The sequence below is a fragment of the Oncorhynchus gorbuscha genome, linkage group LG19, assembly GCF_021184085.1.
Source record: "Oncorhynchus gorbuscha isolate QuinsamMale2020 ecotype Even-year linkage group LG19, OgorEven_v1.0, whole genome shotgun sequence".
In the NCBI taxonomy this organism is placed as follows: Eukaryota; Metazoa; Chordata; class Actinopteri; order Salmoniformes; family Salmonidae; genus Oncorhynchus; species Oncorhynchus gorbuscha.
The window spans coordinates 14972708-14995945 of NC_060191.1; the positions used below are offsets into that span (position 1 = coordinate 14972708).

Below are 23238 nucleotides of genomic sequence, written 5' to 3' on the forward strand. Positions count from 1 at the left end.
TATCCTGAGGATTTAAGTTTAATTATGACACCACATCAAAATAAAAATGATTTCCAACAGTTCTGGAATTTTATTCCATCCATATACATGCATAGCAACAATGTTTTTTAAGAAACTTTTTTTCTCTCCCATAATTAGGACATTGGAATGATTATTTTACATCGGTATCCCCCGTCAACCAACCATCATCAACAGCAATAAATGTAATTCTTGTACAATTTTTTTCTCAAAATAATATAATGCAGTCCCCCTCTCATAACTTCGGCAAGACGGAGCTGCTCTTCCTCCCGGGGAAGGACTGCCCGTTCCATGATCTCGCCATCACGGTTGACAACTCCATTGTGTCCTCCTCCCAGAGCGCTAAGAACCTTGGTGTGATCCTGGACAACACCCTGTCGTTCTCAACTAACATCAAGACGGTGGCACGTTCCTGTAGGTTCATGCTCTACAACATCCGCAGAGTACGACCCTGCCTCACACAGGAAGCGGCGCAGGTCCTAATCCAGGCACTTGTCATCTCCCGTCTGGATTACTGCAACTCGCTGTTGGCTGGGCTCCCTGCCTGTGCCATTAAACCCCTACAACTCATCCAGAACGCCGCAGCCCGTCTAGTGTTCAACCTTCCCAAGTTCTCTCACGTCACCCCGCTCCTCCGCTCTCTCCACTGGCTTCCAGTTGAAGCTCGCATCCGCTACAAGACCATGGTGCTTGCCTACGGAGCTGTGAGGGGAACGGCACCTCAGTACCTCCAGGCTCTGATCAGGCCCTACACCCAAATAAGGGCACTGCGTTCATCCACCTCTGGCCTGCTCGTCTCCCTACCACTGAGGAAGTACAGTTCCCGCTCAGCCCAGTCAAAACTGTTCGCTGCTCTGGCTCCCCAATGGTGGAACAAACTCCCTCACGACGCCAGGACAGCGGAGTCAATCACCACCTTCCGGAGACACCTGAAACCCCACCTCTTTAAGGAATACTTAGGATAGGATAAAGTAATCCTTCTCACCCCCTCCCCCCTTAAAATATTTAGATGCACTATTGTAAAGTGGCTGTTCCACTGGATGTCATAAGGTGAATGCACCAATTTGTAAGTCGCTCTGGATAAGAGCGTCTGCTAAATGACTTAAATGTAAATGTAATATGGCTTTTTCTTCACAACTCTGCCTAGAAGGCCACATCCCAGAGTCACCTCTTCACTGTTGATGTTGAGACTTGTGTTTTGAGGATACTATTTAATAAAGCTGCCAGTTGAGGACTTGTGAGGTGTCTGTTTGTCAAACTAGACACTCTAATGTACTTGTCCTTTTGCTCAGTTGTGCACCGGGGCCTCCCACTCCTATTTCTATTCTGGTTAGAGACCATTTGCGCTGTTCTGTGAAGGGAGTAGTGCACAGCGTTGTACGAGATCTTCAGTTTCTTGGCAATTTCTCGCATGGAATAGCCTTCATTTCTCAGAACAAGAATAGACTGATGAGTTTCAGAAGAAAGGTCTTTGTTTCTGGCCATTTTGAGCCTGCAAACGAACCCACAAATGCTGATGCTCTGGATACTCAACTAGTCTAAAGAAGGACAGTTTTATTGCCTCTATAATCATAAGAACAGTTTTTAGCTGTGCTAACATAATTGCAAAAGGGTTTTCTAATGATCAATTAGCCTTTTAAAATGATAAACTTGGATTAGCTAACACAACGTGCCATTGGAATACGGGAGTGATGGTTGCTGATAATGGGCCTCTGTACGGCCAATGTAGATATTCCATAACAAATCTGCCATTTCCAACTACAATAGTCATTTACCAATTTGTAAGTCGCTCTGGATAAGAGCGTCTGCTAAATGACTTAAATGTAAATGTAAAATAATACTGCTTTCAGTAATGTTCCCTCATTTACAAAGTATTGCATTGACAGCAAATGTTAAAAAGGGAGACCAAAGTGTAGTTCAGCAAACAGAAATATGAGTACTGTACAAGAATGTTGCCATTCTCCTGAAAACATCCACGTCTGAGTTGAAGAAAAGAGACAGGGACACAGCCACATACGTATGCTAAGCCAAGTGTATGCCAAAACAGAAGATGCAGCTGGATTGTACCTGGCTATCCCACCAAAGGGTTAAGGCCAAGAATCCGAGTCATGAATAGCAAAGCTGCAAATGACATTTAGGCATATACAAAAACTGTTACAGAAAATAAGAATAGACAAGTGCTTCAGTAGCTATTTTGTGTCTAAAATGCATCTCATTTGTATTCTATCGTTTCATTGAGCCTACATTACAGTGTAAACAATATGTGTGCTACACAAGAATGACTATACAATAACATTACAAACAACTCTGATATAAATTTCATTTTAAATTTTAAATTAAGATCACTACTATTAATACTGATTGTAAAATAAATACATGTGAAAGTGGCACCAACTCTGGATTCATTTTTTCTTTTTTTAACCAATGATTTGCAATGAGGTGTTAAAATGATGAAAGAAGAAGCCTCTCTTGATTGTCCACAAGCAGTGTTTAGAACTGCGTGAGTGATGCATTATTCCAGACACGACAGTGTACCCAAACAGAAAAAAGGGGAGTGGGAAGGGACAGGAAAACTAAACAGGAACTAGTTCATTTCACATGCTCCGCAGCATGTGACGAACAGTAAAACTTCTTATGGGTAATAAAGTTTGATAGGTTGTTGAATTGGATGTCACAGAGGCGGCAGTACTTCCCGCTGCCAGGAGCCTGGGACGACCCATTCAAACCCTTTGTCACCGTAGGCACCGTCTCCTCGGTCGGAGACTTGGACGCGGGTGACACGTTCTCGTTGGAGTCGGACGGGTTCTCCGCGCCCCACGTGGGTGAGGGGTGGCCGTCTTGCTGCTGGGGATTGTGGGATTGGTTATCCTGGTTGGGTGGGACGGGCCCCGATCCCGAGCGCTCCTCTGGCTTGTGACCGCCGTTGACTATCACCATGCCCCTGTTTTTGGGCAGCAGGGGCAGTGGCTCTTTGCTGGGGAGTGGGCAGCCGTTGGCAGCAGGCTGCTCTCTCCCCATCTCTGGTCCCCCTCCATTAGTGCTCTGTTCCTGCTCGCTGCTCACCTCTCTCTCGCCCTGCATGACCAGCCCGCCGGCCACGTAATCGGTCGGCTTTATCCCGAAGTAGGGCGATATTTGCTCGGCACCTTTCATCTTCTTTATTGCGCCGGGATAAAGGCAGTGGGGCAGAAACATGTGCTCGTCTTTAGTCGGGATGAGCTGAGCCTCGCTGAAGGGCTTGAGACTCGGCACTGGGCCCATGTGAGGGGGGAACATTCCACCCCCATTCTGCACAATCATTTTATCGTTGCCGTTCTTCTCACATGGGCTCTTATCGTAGGCGTCATCAGGATTACTGCCTTCACTCTTCACCACGTCTGGGAACATGGTTTCACCACCGTGCTGCTGGGAGGCTGTGGCTGTTGTCACAGGGCAAAAGTTCTGTTTATGCGCAAGGTAGTTCTCCACTTTGTTAAAACTGATCTTGCACACTGTACATTCATGATAGTCTAACAGTCTTTTGGGGGAGTTGGACGATGTCTTGTCATTGGGGATCGGCGAGCACTTTTTGCTGAGATCGATGGGTGCGTCCAGCTCCTGCTGGTCCATAGTGGCATTACTGTTGGGGGCCTTGATAGACTTGGTGACGGTGAGGGAAGCCTCCAGGTGTTTGGGGACCATCCCTGGGAAGACGTCACAGCGAGGGTGAAAGCGGTCGGCCAGGCTCTCCACCGCCTCCTGGGACGTACAGGGGTTCACCATAGGAGGGACCCCGAGGAACCCTGGCTGCCCAATGGAGGGTCCTCTCGGGTCCTGGTCTGGGAGACACATCTCGTACATCTTTCTGCGCTTGCGGGTCCTCATGGTCCTCTGCATGGACGGAACCTTGTTGGCGGACATGCGTTTCATGGGGGGGTCGTGACGCGTAGCACAATAGTACTGCTTGTGGACCATGTAGGTCTCGTGGCGGCTAAAGGTGATATTGCAGGCCGCACAGGAAGTCTGGTTGGGGTCGTTGACATCAGTCTCCACCAGAGGCGTGTTGGTAGGGCTCTTCCCCTCCACTGCCTGCTGCTTCCCGTTCGGCCTCTCCTCTACGCCGGTCGGGGTGGTGGAGACCTTCTTCACCTGCCCCGGGAGCTCCTTCTCCGGGCCTGGGCCTTTCACTGCCCCTCCTGCATTGATCATGTCCAGAACACTCTGAGAGTTGACTGACAAACAGGCCGACTGCATCAGGTGGCTGTCGGTGACCTCAGACGGGTGGCATCCGGTGAGCATACTGACTGAGCTGTGGCTGCTGTTGGGGCTCACGGCCTTGTCTGAGATGCTGGAGAAGTCAGGCGACTTGGTCATGTGCTGCCAACGACTGTTACAGTAGTGCTTTTTGTGGACCAGGTAGTTTTCCAGGTTGTTGAAGGTGATATTGCATTCGAAACACGTTGCCCCTTTGGGTATGAGGGGGCTGTAGATCACCGGAGGGTAGACCGTGTTCCCTCCATGGCGTAGCCTCCGGTGCACCAGCTCTGACATTTTAGCCAGAATCTCAGAAGCCTGCGGGACGACAGAAATGTCCTGGGAGAAAGCGAACTGGGACAGGAAGGGCCCCATGGGGTAGGTGGGGCCCATGTTATGCTGAACAGGAGAGGAGGCCAAGCGGGGGCTGGAGGGCTCAGACTTGATCCGGGTGTAGGAGAAGCTGGCCTTACTGCCCGGATGGCCACCGTCCCCCTTCAAACCTGACAGCATGGGCTTTTTCTCAGCCTTCTCCAACTCGCTGTCGATGGTGGCGTCCTTGCTGAGGGATCCTTTGGGACTCTGGAGGGCTTCCTTCCGGTTGGCCAGCTCGACGCGGGCCGCCGCCTGCTGCAGGGCTTCCTCCGCCCCCCTGGGGGAGTGCTCGCTGTCGCTCTCCCTGTGAAGTTTGCTGCCGTGGCCATGGTGGCTGTGTAAGTCCTGATGCTGCAAGAGTTCCCTGTGGTTCTGAAAGCTGATATGGCAGTGATTGCATCTGAAGGCGGCCTGTGACAGGTGAGAGAGGATGTGATGTTGGAACGTAATAAGAGAATCTGCCGTGTAGTTACAGATTGTGCATTTCAAGCTGGTGCCAGGGGGGAGCGTCTCTTCCATTTTGACACCTGTTTGGGAGATAAAAGGACACTATTGAGATTCCTCGTCGCCTTTCCACTCTGCCTTAACGTTAACTACGGCTACGATCAAAACCTGATGCATTATGCCAAGCTTACTCCCAACCCTCCTGATTTTTGGTTGGGCTGAAAGCTGAACTGTCAACTGCTTAAGCTGACAGGGGGATGTGTATATTTATGGGGCTAAGAGCAGTAGTTCACGTTGCCAATTATTTTACCTGACTAATGTGAAACTGACAGTGTCTTAATGTCAAGCAATACTAAATATTAAAGGTATACTGTTCTGTACTACTCAACGTGATTAAATAATACATCGGATTACCTTTAATGATAAGCACATCTCATGTCAACATCACTCAATGGTGAGATACTTACAACTAAATGAAAGCTGAAATAAATCTACATTTCGTCTACTTTACAGTACTTTACTAGTATTACTACAGTAGAAGCTCCACTACTATACTAATAGTACTAGCAGGACATCTCTACTCACCGCTGTGCGTGCTCAGGTGCATTTCCAGGGCCCTGGCGCTGGTGAAGCTCTTGTTGCACTGTGGGAAGGGGCAGATGCTGGGTGTCTGGTGGAGTCCGTTCTCGTTCTCCTCCCCTTGGCTCTCTGGCTCCCTCTGCCTGCCACTGCAGTAGTACATCAGGTGGGCCTGCAGGTTCCTCTCACTGCGGTACCAGATCCCACACGCCTTACATGGGAAGATGTCCTCTGGAGAGAGAGGGTAAAACACAGTGCAGAGCGTCAGGGTACAACGTCACGATAGAATGTCACAGTAGAACTTCAGGGTACAACGTTAGGGTAGAATGTCACAGTAGAACTTCAGGGTAAAGCGTCAGGGTACAACGTTAGGGTAGAATGTCACAGTAGAACTTCAGGGTAAAGCATCAGGGTACAACGTTAGGGTAGAATGTCACAGTAGAACTTCAGGGTAGAGCATCAGGGTACAACGTCAGGGTAGAATGTCACAGTAGAACTTCAGGGTAGAGCGTCGGGGTACAACGTCAGGGTAGAATGTCACAGTAGAACTTCAGGGTAGAGCGTCAGGGTACAACGTCAGGGTAGAATGTCACAGAACGTCAGGGGAGAATGTCACAGTAGAACTTCAGGGTAAAGCGTCAGGGTACAACGTTAGAGTAGAATGTCACAGTAGAACTTCAGGGTAAAGCGTCAGGGTACAACGTTAGGGTAGAATGTCACAGTAGAACTTCAGGGTACAGCGTCAGGGTACAACGTTAGGGTAGAATGTCACAGTAGAACTTCAGGGTAGAGCGTCAGGGTACAACGTTAGGGTAGAATGTCACAGTAGAACATCAGGGTAGAGCGTCAGGGTACAACGTTAGGTAGAATGTCACAGTTGAACGTCAGGGTAGAATGTCACAGTTGGACGTCAGGGTAGAATGTCACAGTTGGACGTCAGGGTAGAATGTCACAGTTGGACGTCAGGGTAGAATGTCACAGTAGAATTTCAGGGTAAAGCATCAGGGTACAACGTTAGGGTAGAATGTCACAGTAGAACGTCAGGGTAGAGCGTCAGGGTACAACGTCAGGTTTGAATGTCACAGTAGAACGTCAGGGTAGAATGTCACAGTAGAACGTCAGGGTAGAACTTCAGGGTACAACGTCAGGTTTGAATGTCACAGTAGAACGTTAGGGTAGAATGTCACAGTAGAACGTCAGGGTAGAATGTCAAAGTAGAACTTCAGGGTAGAGTTTTTGCAAACACAACAGACACACGCTTCTTTCTCTTTATAGCTCTGATTTGATACTCAAAGCCAGGAGAAACCCCTGTAATACCCAAGCCTGTGATAGGACTGTGTGGATACCACTAGGTTGATGCCCTTTCTCAAGGGCAACTGAAACACTGGACCATCTGCCTGCAGCAGAGCAGCCTCCCTGTCGAGCTGAACCCAGATATCCCTTATTAAGTAAACAAATGCACTATTTGCATGAAGCTTGTATTTTGCAATTAACAGGTTAGTGGGAGGCTCGCCTGTGTTTATGTGAACCCAAACTGAAGGTCGACAGCTCTTATCTCAACCGCTCTTAACACAGACTCATCTGGGTTCATCTACAGCCCATAGACGGATGGACGGACAGACATTTAGGGCTATGTCCAAAACGGCACCCTATTCCCTATATAGTTTTGGCCTAAAGTAGTGGACTACATAGGGAATAGAGTCCATTTCAAACACAGCCCTAGGTGAGACTACAGTACAGATTAGCCATGGAGTGTATTGTAACTCACTGTTGACGATGGCGGTGGGCAGAATGGAGGCCATGGCGGCCTGCTGAGGCAGGAGCTGGATGGTGTCCAGCAGTCTAGCCGGGTACATCCCCTCGCTCAGAGACATGTGGTTGATGGCCTGTAGACGGGAGTCAAAGTCCACGGCGAACGCCACTAGCTCCTCGCCCCCCATGATGTTCTTAGTGGTGGTACACCACAGCTGGCCACCTGGAACAGACAGAAGGGGAACATGCTGAAAAAGATAGTTTTTATCCTGTGTGACTCTGTTGGTAGAGCATGGTAGTGTTAGCCTGTGTGGCTTAGTTGATGGGTTCCATTCCCACTGGGGACAGTATTATATTATTATTATTGATGTTTCACCCTATAGGTGACTCCAAACTCTGGAGTTCAGAGGGTATGAAATTCCATCCAGAGAGACATGTTATAAGGACTTAATAATAATGACTATATAATGACTTAAGTGTGAAATCACAATGTCATACTTTGGTTAAAGTATCAGTAAGGAATGTCATACTCAGTGGGGTAAATTGTAGTAGGTCTATGCATTGGAGCTATACTGTATACTTCAGTAATATAGCATATCCTCAAACAGATATTCTACACACGATCAGATGTTTGTGTTTAGGGATGAAACATCCCAGTGAAATCTTCTGAACATATTCATTAAGTTAGGATGAGAGTGGAAGGGGAGGAAGGGGTAGAGGAAGGTTTTTAGCTTAGATAATATTTATCGCCTGCATTTCAGCTGCACTTCATTTTCCCTTGAAGAGATTAAAGTTTTTAATATGACTATTTACAAAAATCTGTCTGGAGCGATAACAACAACGATGATACGCTCACGCTAAATGGCAGAATTAGGACATTGTTTCAGAGAAAAGCTGGACAATTAATTAGGGCACTCTGTTAGCTTTCAAAGATGTGCAAACACTCCAACAGAGCAGCGTCAGGATGAGAGAGGACCTGTAATTTGAGTCCAGCTGCTGTGGAAATAAGGGGATTGCAGAAGAGAGGGGAGAGGTATGAAGGGTAGAACAGAAGACCAACTGCACCCCACTCATAGTTCCATCCTCCTTTAGAGAGACACTGATTACAAATGTTTACACAAAAGGTATAAATCACTGGTTTTAAAGGTCAGTGTAGACCGGGTTGAGGTTTTCAAGTGAGGCTCCCAACCCAGGGAGGAAAACTGAAGAATAACTGCTGTAGTTACTATGAAATTTTTATTTTATTTTATTTTTTACCTTTATTTAACCAGGCAAGTCAGTTAAGAACAAATTCTTATTTTCAATGACGGCCTAGGAACAGTGGGTTAACTGCCTGTTCAGGGGCAGAACGACAGATTTGTACCTTCCGGTTACTAGTCCAACGCTCTAACCATTAGGTTACCCTGGAATGATTGTTATGAAGCCTAACCTCCACACCAATCTGAGGAAGTATCACTCCTCTCTGGTACAAACCATCTCCCACCTGACGCTTTTCCCATTAACACATTTCCCAAACTTTTCATTACATTTATGTCAAACAGCACTGAAATTAAACACTATTACAAATGTGTCATAGGAGTGAAGCAAGCTGTAGTAAAATATGTCATCTTTTAAAGTCCCATTTCTGTGTGCAAGGAAAGCTCAGTGTGTGTGTGCGTATGCATCCGTATGTGTGAGTGGCAGGCAGCAGGCAGCACTAGCTCCTTTAAAGAACAGTGCCTATCGGCTGGCCAATCTCCCGTGATGAGAGACACACTTCAGGTCCCTCCACTTGAGTGCTGGTTTTGATTCTCTCTCACCACACACAGGCTGGAGAGGCCCTTTGAATTTTTATCTCCTAATTAAAGTAACAAAACTCCTCTGCCGTCAGACAGCGTTACCATCAAGGTAGGTACTAACTGCCAGCGAGCAGCCACCATGGAGGGGGAGGTGGGGGGCAGATCGTCACTACTCACCATCAAGGTAGGTACTAACTGCCAGCGAGCAGCCACCATGGAGGGGGAGGTGGGGGGCAGATCGTCACTACTCGCCATCAAGGTAGGTACTAACTGCCAGCGAGCAGCCACCATGGAGGGGGAGGTGGGGGGCAGATCGTCACTACTCACCATCAAGGTAGGTACTAACTGCCAGCGAGCAGCCACCATGGAGGGGGAGGTGGGGGGCAGATCGTCACTACTCACCATCAAGGTAGGTACTAACTGCCAGCGAGCAGCCACCATGGAGGGGGAGGTGGGGGGCAGATCGTCACTACTCACCATCAAGGTAGGTACTAACTGCCAGCGAGCAGCCAGCATGGAGGGGGAGGTGGGGGGCAGATCGTCACTACTCACCATCAAGGTAGGTACTAACTGCCAGCGAGCAGCCACCATGGAGGGGGAGGTGGGGGGCAGATCGTCACTACTCACCATCAAGGTAGGTACTAACTGCCAGCGAGCAGCCACCATGGAGGGGGAGGTGGGGGGCAGATCGTCACTACTCACCATCAAGGTAGGTACTAACTGCCAGCGAGCAGCCACCATGGAGGGGGAGGTGGGGGGCAGATCGTCACTACTCGCCACTAAAAGTTTCAATTGGTAGAGATTCCACTTCTCAGGTTCTCGGTTAACAAAGAGAATGGAGAAAAACACCCTGATACTGAACTCACGACTGACTTGTCTACATTTTCACTGTCTTTGAAAACAATTTTGGTTAAAGATACTCTGAATTACTGCTAGCCTACCACTGCTAATTGCTAATGATTGTTAGTACTCATAACCTACTATGAAATATACACAGTAATGTACCTCCTTCAGCCAGCCAAACTACAGACACCCATCTGTCGTCCGTGAGAATGCTGGGGTGGTGCTCTAAAACACAGAATACTGACTCAGACAGGATCATTCCTGCCTCAGAGAAGACTTCAACCACCTCAACCACTTAGTCCCAAATAACACCCTATTCCCAATATAGCGCACTATTTTGACCAGAGCTATAGGCCCTGGTCACAAGTAGTGCACTAAATAGGGAAAAGGGTGGCATTTGGGACATACACATAGATGGCAGCTCAGGAGATCCCCTGAGATGTTGCTCTCAGGGCATCACTGTACACCACCGTTTTTGCTTCCCAAGCTTGGTCTTGATGGAGAACCAAAAGATTTGTTCTAGGCCAGCACTGACGCACAAATGTGCACCATTTTGGGTTCCTAGGACAAGGATTGGGAAACACCTCTTACTGTACAGAGAGAGGGGTGGCAAAGGCAAATAATTATGTTTAATAGTTCATGAAAGTTTATCTGCATCATACTGGCTGCATTTAGCCTTTTTTGAAAGTGCACAGCCCACAAGTAAAACTGGGGAAAAGGCTAAAAAGTAGCAGCTTGTGTGATTTGCACTGTTTTGCCTGTTAGCGAGCTAGCTCTCTGCAATGAGCTGCCTGCCTGGCTTTGTGCAGCGGCCAATACAGTTGGAATGAACGCTATTGTGCTGAATCCTCCTGCAGAGCACCTGATAAAAGAATAAAGAACTATGACTTATTCTAAAGACAATAGAGGAATTTAGGAGAGACAATAGGCCAGCTGCTTCATTAAAACAATCAAAAAACCGCATCCTGTACCTAGTCCAGATAATTAAAAACACTGCCTTGCTTTCTACATCCCCCCCTTCTCTCTCTCTCTATCGCCCCCCCTCTCTCACTCTCGCCCCCCTCTCTCTCTCTCTCTCTCTCTCTCTCTCTCTCCCCCCTCTCTCTCGCTGTCTCGCCCTCTCTCTCCCCACCTCGCCCCCCCCTCTCGCTCTCTCTCCCTCTCAATATAATAATCACCAGCTCTACATTGGGCCGGCTAAATGAGGCTCGGCTGGCTAAATGCCCATTCCTTCTCTTCTCCTTTGATGAATGCCGTATTTGAACATGTAGTTGAAGATATGACGGAATTCAAGAAACAAAATGATGTGAGCGAGAGGGGGGGCCTTTGTATATGTAAGTACTTTCAGTAATCAAACATCAAAGAATGTATGGGGAAATAAGACGCACGTACTGTACTGTGTGTCCCTCCTCCCCAACTACAAACCCCAGAGATTTCAAAGTCAGACTTCAGAGGCCATTTTACATTTCTTCAGCTTAAAATGACAATGGAGGTACAGTAAAGTAGCCTATTCAGCAGGACGATTCCATTCGTACCTCACGGGGACCGGAACCTGCTGGTCTTTTGTTCTACCTGAGAATTGGCCCTACCTGATATCCCAGGTTTAAATCAGTCTGAGGGCTATACATTTACATTTGAGTCATTTAGCAGATATTCTCATGCAGAGCAATTTACAGGAGCAAATAGGATTAAGTGCCTTCAACAGATTTTTCACCTAGTTGGCTTGGGGATTCAAACCAGCAACCTTTTGGTTACTGGCCCAACGCACTTAACCACTAGGTTACCTGCCGCCCTAGAGTAAATGTGAACATGGGCCACCGTGGTGAGGAGGAACAGACAGTATAAGATACTCGAGGTTATGAGGAATGGAATACATTTGCTCCTGCCTGCACCACACCACTGTCCGTATCTTAATGAAAACACAAACACATCTCTCCAGCCCTGTTGCAGTGAGAGAGCTGGGAGGAGACGACAAAGCAACACACATAACAGAAGGGTTTGCATAATTAAACTGGCCTGCAGACAGGTATTCAAATGTTTGTGTCTAAACAGCACGACTCTTTAATCGTTTGCTGTAAAATGCATAGTTACACACATCAGCTCTCCCATCTGTCTACAACACAGGCCAGACCCACTGCAGCACAACTACACTTTAAGGGGCTGCGGGTGGCTTTCAGCAAACACACAGTAAACTTCTGGCAGTAACCACATTGTGTTCTATGGATTTGCAGCACACTTTTGAGACAGGACACTGTAACCATGTGGTCTCTCTCCTTGAGGAGCTGTTGCCAGGAGCTTGATGGTGATTTGCAAATGGCCTGATTATTTCAACCCCTTATCCAATCTCTCTCTCTCAGCTAACTGTTGCTCTGTCTTAATTGTGAAGTGATGGTTGTAGAGCCGGAGGGCTCAGTGCTTTTTGTAATTAAACACCTCTGGTCTTGTCTCAAAAACAGACGAGACTCTCCTTGTTGAACGGACGGCTAACCAGGGAAAGCCTCCTGGCACCTACGAATATCAAGTAGCTGCCTGCCTGCCATGTTTGTTAACTTGTTCGGGGTATAAATGTTCTCTTAACCTAGACTGTGTTAGCCCGCTGAGCTAAAGCCTAGAAATGATCTCAGGGAGCTAACGCAATTCTTCAGGTTTCCGCCAAGGCTACTAATCCCACAAGTATGGTTCACTAAACCATAAACATAAATCATATTCAGTGCAATGACTACATTATGAATATATGGAACTAACAAGACAATTCTCATACTAACAACAGCCTATAGCTACAGAAAAACTAAACAAACTCCTCTTCTCATGAATAACAGCAAATATTGAGAGTGTTTCTGAACAGACAGGATGGTGATATGGCAGCAGGCTGTCAAACCATCAGGTTAAGACAACAGCCAGAGAGCAGCACAGACAGGCTGAGAGAAAGCTGAGTGAGACTTCCCATGGCAGAGTGAATGTGAAAAGTCACTAATGGGTCAAACAATCCTATTGTTACAGGGTGTGGTGTGGAATAAACTGCAGTTAGAGGACTATAACATTAGAGCATTGATTTGAATCCTCTTATTCCCCCGCTCTCATACCTCCCTCCCGCCTTCCATTCTGATGATAGTATTCTGGCCACCACTAGAAGGCGCTCTTCTCATGCTAAAACGCAACTCCGCACCCAGAGGAAGTTTTCCTGTTGATGCATAGACACCCTAAACACAGCAGCATGTCAGACAGACAGACTCCGTCCATACGTTCAAGAAGGTGTAGAATGTGAAGCACTCTTATGACCTTCATTTACTCTGCTTCTACAGTGAAAACAAGTTGTTCTGAGACAATGTATGTGGTGAGGATAGTCATCATATTTAAGGTATTATGACGGTTATCGATCTGTTGTACCTGTCATCACGCTTGTGAAAATACTTATAGTCTAATAAAAATACTAATAGCCAATTTTGTGCAGCAAATACACATTGTTTGAGGCATAACATAATGTATTCCATTGACAAAACCACTCGTTTAAAAAAGCCTTGTTGAATAAATATGTGTTTATCCTGCCTCGTTTGTCTGACACTCCTAACCCAAAGCCCACCAACAGTACAGTGTACAGACTCATTTTAACATCAAGTGTTTTGCAGATAATAGCCAACACTGAAAGCTCGTGGATGGCCTTGAGCAAATGGCACAGGGGTCAGAGTCCACAAATGAAACCTGGGTTCCCAGGAGAGTGTCATACAGAATCCCACTGGTACACATTCATACCAGCTACAAAGACACTAAACTACAACACATCTCAGAATAATCATATTATTTCATTTAATTCCGTCATTCTGAGTTCTGGAACAAAGAAAATCTGTTTAAAAATTCCTAGTTTCCGGCAATGATCTGATTGAGTGGATTATTTTGCACAGTGTAGAAATGAGATGTTTCCTTTTATAATTAAATGATATTTCTTTAGCGAATCTCTGGAGACGCATTGAATCCGTTTCATTGCACAGTGAAAATGATATTGACAAGTGCCTGTTTGTCAGATAATATCACAGAGAGAGAGAGAGAGACAGACAGAGAGACAGAGAGAGACAGACAGACAGACAGACAGACAGACAGACAGACAGACAGACAGACAGACAGACAGACAGACAGACAGACAGACAGACAGACAGACAGACAGACAGACAGACAGACAGACAGACAGACAGACAGACAGACAGACAGACAGACAGACAGACAGACAGACAGACAACAGACAGACAGACAGACAGACAGACAGACAGACAGACAGAGACAGACAGACAGACAGAGAGACAGACAGACAGACAGACAGAGAGACAGACAGACAGACAGACAGAGAGACAGAGAGAGAGACAGACAGGACAGACAGACAGAGAGAGAGAGGGGACAGAGAGAGAGAGACAGAGAGAGAGAGAGAGAGAGAGAGAGAGAGAGAGAGAGAGAGAGAGAGAGGGACAGAGAGAGAGAGAGAGAAAGACACAGAGAAAGAGAGAGAGAGATCTAAATGGGAATGAATATGCCAAGTTTTTATAGGTCTATTAGAACTGAGATATGATGAGGGAATTGAAAAGACATTAAACGATGCTACATTTCTTTGATTACAATTGATATAAAAATAGTATTTATTGAAATGAATTGGTGCAGTGAGATATAAACAATATAAATTAAATTGTTATATATATAAAAAATTATACATGACAAATATGTGAGCCAAATATGATAAGAGACTGCTGTGAAATGTATTCAAAAAATGTAATGAATATAACAACCTCAAAATGACACAAACACTTTCTGTAATTCTGATAATACATTATATCCCTTTCTAGGAAATGAATAGTTTGTCTGAACACTACACTACGAACACTAACTCAGCACACATTACAACATTACTTTTAGATTCTCATGGGTGTCACTTTTATATTCTATTTCTAGGTAATAACATTACAAAGTCCATTAAATAATGCTAAAACCCTTACGGACTTTGGATAAATGTTCTAACCAGAATATTTAAAGTGTGGTGCACAATGAGGAAAGTGTTTTAATGAATACTTTTAAGTACTATCCTCTGGGTTCACATTGTACATTTTGTTTTAATTTCTTTTACCTAAATAAATTCAACAACAACAAAAAATCACAACACACTTGTCCTCTATGTTTCCCAGGTCTAACTGTGCTGTGTTCTCTCCTCTTCCCGGGCTGGGTCCTGGTTGTGGCCAGACGACATGTGTTTACTGGGGCCCTGCTGGGGGCCTGGGTCTGGCTCTCTGTCCTGACCAGGCTATGTGTTAATGGGACGTGGAGGTCGCTGTGACAGGCAGCTGCTGTGTTGAGCACCACCACCAACACCACCACCACCCGGGGCAGAGCCAACTAAGCAGAGCTGTCCCAGAACCCCAGCTGTGGCCTGGTGGCCCACGTCCCCCTTCCGATCATGCTTCTCGGGGAGGGAGCAGGGAGCAGGTGAACGGCGGAGCTCCAAAAGGAGGGCCAGGGACTGGGAGAGAGACACAAGGACGCAGCGCCTCAGTAGCTACTCCAACATGGCTCTGTCCCCGCGCCACCACGCACCACATGGCCTGCCTGGTACATGGACGCCAGCCCTAATGCAAATGCCCTAACACTGTTTAAATTGGGCCACTCTCCTTTTTGGAAAGGTCTATTTGGGCCTTCTGGAGATAGCAGTTTTTTTTAGAGAGGGATGAGAGGAGGAGATGAGAGATGCACCTGCCTAGGCTGTCAACCATTTTGGAATGTTGGGACATTATTGATCTGATCTGGGTGAGAATGGAACCGGAATTTTCAAAGTTGTGGCCTACATTAACTTGATGAGCAAACTAATCTATTCAGATACACTGTGTTTCAGTTCAACCTCTGAAAGAATACAGAGTGGGATTGTGCCTGCTGTTGTTCACAGAGCCCAGCGACAGACAGAAAGACAGACAGAATGAGAACAGCAACGCGGCAGCACAGCCTCCTGAGTCCAGGCGACCACCACCACAACAGCCACCATGGCTCCCTCCATCCCACCCTAACATGCCCTCTGCCTCTGCACCCCAGTAATTCTACATATTGCTTAAACTACACGCTAATTACATTTTCTGTCAGTTTGCAGGAAAAATATATAATCTGTAGCTAAAAGGCCTAATTGCGTTTGTCACATTGTGGTCTCAGTGGCTGGTGCGATGGGAGCAGCAGCCGCTGGCCCTTCCTCGTTGCCATTCTGTCGTCCTGGCAAGGGCCCTTACTGCCCCAGGTATCGCCACGCAGCCATCTGGAGCCGACATCTGTCCCTCTATTGATCACAAGGGTTTAGCACTTGATCAAACAGACTGCGACAGGATATTGCTCTTTTCCCCACAGAAAAGGCCATTCGCTTGCGTGAGGGTAATAGAGTGGAACTGAGATACGCGACCAGCACGGCGGGCAGGCAGGCGGGCAGGCAGGTAGGCGGGCAGGCAGGCAAGTGAGCAGGCAGCCGCAGTAGTGGCAGGGATGGCAAAAGTGAGGTGGCTATGCCACTACTGTCCAATGCCAGTTTGAGCCAATAGACCAGCCTCACTCACTCACTCACTCACTCACTCACTCACTCACTCACTCACTCACTCACTCACTCACTCACTCACTCTCTCACTCTCTCTCTCTCTCTCTCTCTCTCTCTCTCTCTCTCTCTCTCTCTCTCTCTCTCTCTCTCTCTCTCTCTCTCTCTCTCTCTCTCTCTCTCTCTCTCTCTCTCTCTCTCTCTCCCCCTCACTCTCACTCTCACTCTCACTCTCACTCTCCCAAACTGCTGCTGCTGCTGCTGTTTCAACAAAACACTCCATTTTAAAGTGTGAGAATAACTCTGAAGATAAATTAAATCTTATATTAGCCACAATTTTCCACTTCTGTATTTTCCACTTCTTTCCTCTCTGAAAAGTGTGAGATGTTAAGAATCGCTTTAGTTTTCAAGTGTTTGACTAAAATGAAAAGCGACTGGCTCTGATAATAACAAGCGGGTCTTTGAACCTGATGAGAATCAGTACATCACGTCCACGCTGCATACAGGTTCTCTATCTGTGAGACAACACCTTTTTGAAACGCTGAGGGAAGATGGATGCAAGAACAATATGCTCCTACTGTTACATGAAAACGCACCAGACGATGTGTGATTACTTTCGTTTCCTGTAGAAAACAAAAAGTTCACCTGCAGAACTATTCTTGAAATAATAAAGCATTGAAACTATCAGGATTTAAATATACTATCTGCATATGACAGGTATAAAATGAATCCTTGCAAATTTGGTGTGAAAGAAATACACTGAATTTGGAACACATGATCCAATGAAACCATTTTTCCATATTAGATTCCAACCTAGAAGATACCAATAATCACAATTACAAAAGAGGACAACAACTGTAAGACCTTAGAGCAACAATATAGAAGCCCATGTAAAGGTGCGATCCTTTATGTCATTGGACAGAGAACAGTGTAGTTCAGTAACACTTTACTTAGGTATAATGCTTTAGAACGTGTTATTGGCATTAATTAACCTTCATAATGTCCTTATAATAAGGCTTATAATATGATATGTCTCTCTACATTTTCAACTGACTCTTCTCCAACTCTCCTATATCCCACTGCAGTTAAAACACTAAACACACTTGAGCCTGAGGTGACCATGCTGCAGCCTGAGGTGACCATGCTGCAGCCTGAGGCGACCATGCTGCAGCCTGAGGCTACCATGCTGCAGCCTGAGGTGACCATGCTGCAGCCTGAGGTGACCATGCTGCAGCCTGAGGTGACCATGCTGCAGCCTGCGGTGACCATGCTGCAGCCTGAGGTGACCATGCTGCAGCCTGCGGTGACCATGCTGCAGCCTGAGGTGACCATGCTGCAGCCTGAGGTGACCATGCTGCAGCCTGAGGTGACCATGCTGCAGCCTGAGGTGACCATGCTGCAGCCTGGTGACCATGCTGCAGCCTGACCATGCTGCAGCCTGAGGTGACCATGCTGCAGCCTGCGGTGACCATGCTGCAGCCTGAGGTGACCATGCTGCAGCCTGAGGTGACCATGCTGCAGCCTGCGGTGACCATGCTGCAGCCTGCGGTGACCATGCTGCTGCCTGCGGTGACCATGCTGCAGCCTGAGGTGACCATGCTGCAGCCTGAGGTGACCATGCTGCAGCCTGCGGTATGAAGCCTCGTCGTCTGTAGAGGCTGTGGATGGAACCTAAAATAGGTCTTACTGATCAGGCATGCTTGCAAAGCACTACTCTCTAGCTAGCTAACATCATGTTTAGCAAGTATGGACAATTAGATGTGAAGGTGACATTTATTTCAATATTGTGGCAATATTGTGATTGTTCCTTCCTGTGAAGAGAGATATGATTCCCCTTGCCTACAGTGCTGGGATTGTCCTTTGGAAAAAATGATGCAAATTTGGGGATGAGGCAACTAATTCCTTCCCTCCACCTCTGTCTCTCCTCCTCCCTCCCCCTTACCCCCCAATCCTCCCCCGACATGAGAATTCTGATTAATCGTGTGACCGCCCCTTCGTTTTTGCATTTTACACAATCTCACAGCGCCACTGCGAGATGTGTGAGGTGTTTGGCCACTTTTGGCACACTGAAAAGCTGTAGCCCAAGGAAGAACAAGTCAGTGGAAAGTACGAGGGGGATATGACCAGGGGACGCGATAAAAAATGATCAGCGAGTGTGTTTTCCTGTTTGGTTTTAATCTACATTTAATTAAATTCTTATCTGCTGTGTGCTTATGGCTGCATTTGAATGGCGAGACTGCATTCATTATGAATGGTAAAATTGAACTCAGTACATTGTGTGTGGCCCAATAAAGGAACAAGACCCTTATTGCACTCTGTGCATGCACAGCACAAGCTCCGACAGGCATGCGGAAAAAATAAGTCAATTAAGATGGGTCTTTAAATTACTGCTGTATCAAAACAAGGGGAGGGAGCTCTATAATAGAATCCTGACAGGGGTGAGCACAGCCGACTGTTGTTAATATACAGCCCATTTGATAGAGCCAATTATATCAGCCCGTTTATTATGGAGTACACCGTGCACGTCCAGAATTACTGGGTTGGTCATGATAGTTCTCAATCAGTTCTGACGGGAAAGTTGACTTGTGACAATGGAGGGGTCGAAAGACATTCCGTTTATATGGCTGTATAACAATGGGAATTCTATGAGATGATTTGATGGCGTTTATCTAGGTTAAGTGGGGGAGAAAACAAAGGCCGGCGACAACAAAAGAAATGTCAATAAAAACATAAACAATTCACGCACGCACGCACGCACGCACGCACGCACGCACGCACGCACGCACGCACGCACGCACGCACGCACGCACGCACGCACGCACGCACGCACGCACGCACGCACGCACGCACGCACGCACGCACGCACGCACGCACGCACGCACGCACGCACGCACGCACGCACGCACGCACGCACGCACGCACGCACGCACGCACGCACGCACGCACGCGCACGCACGCACGCACGCACGCACGCACGCACGCACGCACGCACGCACGCACGCACGCACGCACGCACGCACGCACGCACGCACGCACGCACGCACGCACGCACGCACACACACACACACACACACACACACACACACACACAACCTCCATGGGTTAAACCAAAGGCAGCCCATCTCTCTTGAAAATATATCATTGCACGAGACCATTGTGTAAATATATATATATATATATATATATATAGAAATGATTAAGAAGCTCCATATTGTAATACTATTGACAAAAGCACACAGTTTATAACAAGGCGCAGCACTTCATAAGCTAAGAACAATATCCCATTGGCAGGCGGTGGAACCCCCGGAAACCGCTGGAAATAAAAGAACCCTGAGCCTATACTACAAAGTTGGGCCTGACAAAATCCTTAAATCTTTCCATGTTTGCTTATTCAGAACGTAGTGGGGGAGACGGAAGCTCCCTGCTGCCTGGCCATGTTTACAGAGCTGTTCCCATCTTTAGGCTCATCCACAGATCCTGACACACGACGGAGACCTGATTAGGGCCCTGCCTGCATAGGGGGAGGTGGGAGGGTGAGGAGGGTGGAGGGATCGGCAGATGAATGACTTTGGTTGCGTCGGAGAGGGATCACAGAAGATAATCGCACCCGACTGACGCGGTGGAGCTCTCAGATCTGGTCTTTAAAATAATGTTGGGAGTCAAGTCTCTCCAAAGCCGGCACAGGTTATCTTCTGTATTTTATGTTTGCTGTTTAAATCTTAACGGGACACAGCCAGCAAGGGAGAGCAAATATGTCTGGAGTCGGAGGAAGTGGAATGGAGACGCTATAGCGGAGGGTGAAGATTAGCAGTCGTTCGTTCGCGGGGAATAAGGAGATGAAACTCCCTCTATTGGAATGGCTTTTTATTCCCGGGGGAAAAAGTTGTAATGTTGGAACGTTTAACCTTGTGAGGCTCCGAGACTCCATAGAGAACAATGCGATAACCAGCCAGATCGTTCCTCTATTCAAAAACTAAATCATTCATAGACATTTATACATAACATTACAAAGAAGCGCCAGTAGGCCTAAATACTGAAAATGAGGACGAAAGTATATAAGTCATATGGGCCTTTTTTGGGGGCACTTGTTAACCACTTTCTACTAAAATTTTTACGGATACATATATATGGCGTATTTGGGATGTTTTATGATGTTCTCCAGACCCATTTGATCATTTTAAACCATCATTGGCCTTTATGTACTAATTCTTTATGTAGATATGGCCATGTGACACCTGTCTAATAGGGCCCTACGGAGCTGATTGGCTGCCATATTGAAAATGGCCGCCAAGGGGCTAATATAACAAATCTGCAACGACACTACAGCTTCTAAGGACTTGTCCAAGTTGTGTGTGAAATGTGGTGCCTCTATCACAAAAGCCACAAGTACCTCAAATGTAACCCGAGCCGCTGAACTAATGATACGGTTACTAAGGAACTAGAAAACAGGTCCACTTCCAGTACCATCCACAAAAAATACTACTGATACTAATGAAACATGAATGACAACTGCAGCCCCACATCATAAATAGGCCTGGTGATATCCCAGACACTGTAGCCATAAAATACAGGTGCCTGTGACGGTGAGTCTCAGACTAGAAACCCTATGTATCATACTGATAGAGAGGAATAAACATGCACAATTTACTGTCCCCAGATTTCTCCTCCGTCTATCTTTGAAATGAGCACAGTTTATTACCACTGCATGAGTGACTAGCATGCAGTGGTGTGCTAAGAGTTAACATTTGATATGCTGTCCAGATGATTCATTCCTTATCCTTTCACTATTTCAATTGTCTTTGTACTAATTCCCGCCTATCCGTGGTCATAGGCAGCCATCATCAGGCCACATCACCTGTTTGTTATCGTCCTGCCGTCCTGTTTGGGAGCTCTTGAAACCATGCCAGAGCGTTGACTCGTATTTAACAGCGGGTCTGTGAACTTCTCACGGCTGATGGCGGAGGCTGGAAATTACGCTAACAAGTCATTAACATCATAAAGAGCCTTTCAATAGAGGGACGACACCAGCCACCTTCATTTGCACATACTAAAACAAAAAAATACCTGTTTTTATTTAATTTATGGATAATGTATGCATTTTGTAGACCCTTTAAAATATACATTTTATTCTAAATGAAGGAAGACCTTTGGGCTTGGCAACTGTATGTCTGTCTCCTTTAATATGTACTGTATGTGTACTGGAAACAAACAAATTGAATACTGGCAAAATCCTAAACCTGTTTTGGAGAATTACCGACAGGGCTGCATGTCATGTTAGGTACCTTTGAAAATTGGTGTGGCTACAGTAGCAGCCAAATCATGTGCTTGAAATAACACATTACATTTTTCTAATTTTCTATTTGAATATAGAATATTTTCTAGACAGTTACTGGTCCGAGTAACAAAGTTGTGCCTGCCTACCCATCACTCTGTGACACTTTACTGGCTGGCTGAGCTAAGCTGGTTTAGACTGACAGTCTCCAACCAGAGAGCCTCAGCCTCAGCCTCCTCTCCTCTCCTCTCCTCTCCTCTCCTCTCCTCTCCTCTCCTCTCCTCTCCTCTCCTCTCCTCTCCTCTCCTCTCCTCTCCTCTCCTCTCCTCTCCTCTCCTCTCCTCTCCTCTCCTCTCCTCTCCTCTCCTCTCCTGCAGCCTCTGGCAGGGCTCTCCATGTCCATTGCAACCCTCTCCTAGCTGACTCTAAGTACAGTGTCTCTGCCTGCCCCAGGCAACACTACAGAGAGAGATGTCCACTTTAGGTCCAGCCAACTGCCTAACTACCCAACTGTCCAGGTAGGCTCTCTCTATTGCAGCGGTGTATTACCCCACCAGCCTGCAGGCACCAGCTAGCTAACTTCTTCCTGCTGTAATACACTCACAGCTCATTACAGAAGCACATGCAGACTACAGCACTAATACAGCCTTAATCTGCTCCAAATCGTTCTAAATGTCAAGCATGGGCCAGGGACTTCCAGTCCACTGCACGGATGGCTTAGCTCGCTACCCCCCCTGTTCGTATTAACCAGCCCAAGAATTACATCCAGTCATTGCCAGAGCCAGAGAAACTTTGAACTCTTTGTTCCAATGTTCAATGCATCATTAACATAGTCTTTGAAATTGTCTCCCTCTAACCAAAAAAGCTCCCAAAATAGCTAAATATGAAAACAGTTGATTCTCCCTCCCAGCCCCTCCTCACCACCACCACTATCCGTACCTCCCCCTTTCTCTCTCTCCTCTCTTAATGAGAACCCTCATCCCTCACTCCAGTGAAGGATCCAGTCTCTCCGTGTGATAGACTGACTAAGAGACTGCAAGGCTGTTTATTAATAATGCATTTGGAATGTGTGTGTGTGCGTGTGCGTGTGCGCGCGCGGAATGTTATCAGCTCGCACTCACACAATCCAACCAATAGTTTGCCCTGATGGGGTAGCCTGGGTTCCTCGTTAGCAGAACATATTTAATCCAGAAGTTTCTTATCATGACAAAAACAAAATGTTCAGCATGTCTCTCAGAACATCATTAACTGCACACCTGCATCTCTAAATGGCATTTTCCACATTCATTCATTCACGTGGATTTGGGAGATGAGACTCCAAGGTGCTTTGCGGAGATTAAGAAGGAGAGAGAGTGCAAGCTTATTTTATCATTTAGCGGGTCTGGAATGAATCCAACGAGGTTTTG

General features: G+C 46.8%; 1 protein-coding gene across 1 annotated transcript in view; it reads right to left on the reverse strand.

The window, feature by feature from the left end:
• Positions 1-1858: 1858 nt before the first annotated feature.
• The window catches only part of LOC124005475 (zinc finger protein ZFPM2-like), a 239896-nt gene continuing 218516 nt past the window's right edge, over positions 1859-23238 (reverse strand). Inside the window, exons 6-8 of the mRNA XM_046314776.1 lie at positions 7418-7624; positions 5656-5880; positions 1859-5153 (exon numbers count right to left, since the gene is read on the reverse strand). Coding sequence (XP_046170732.1) covers positions 2608-5153; positions 5656-5880; positions 7418-7624 — 2978 coding nt within the window. The 3' untranslated portion in view covers positions 1859-2607. The remainder of the gene's footprint in view (positions 5154-5655; positions 5881-7417; positions 7625-23238) is intronic.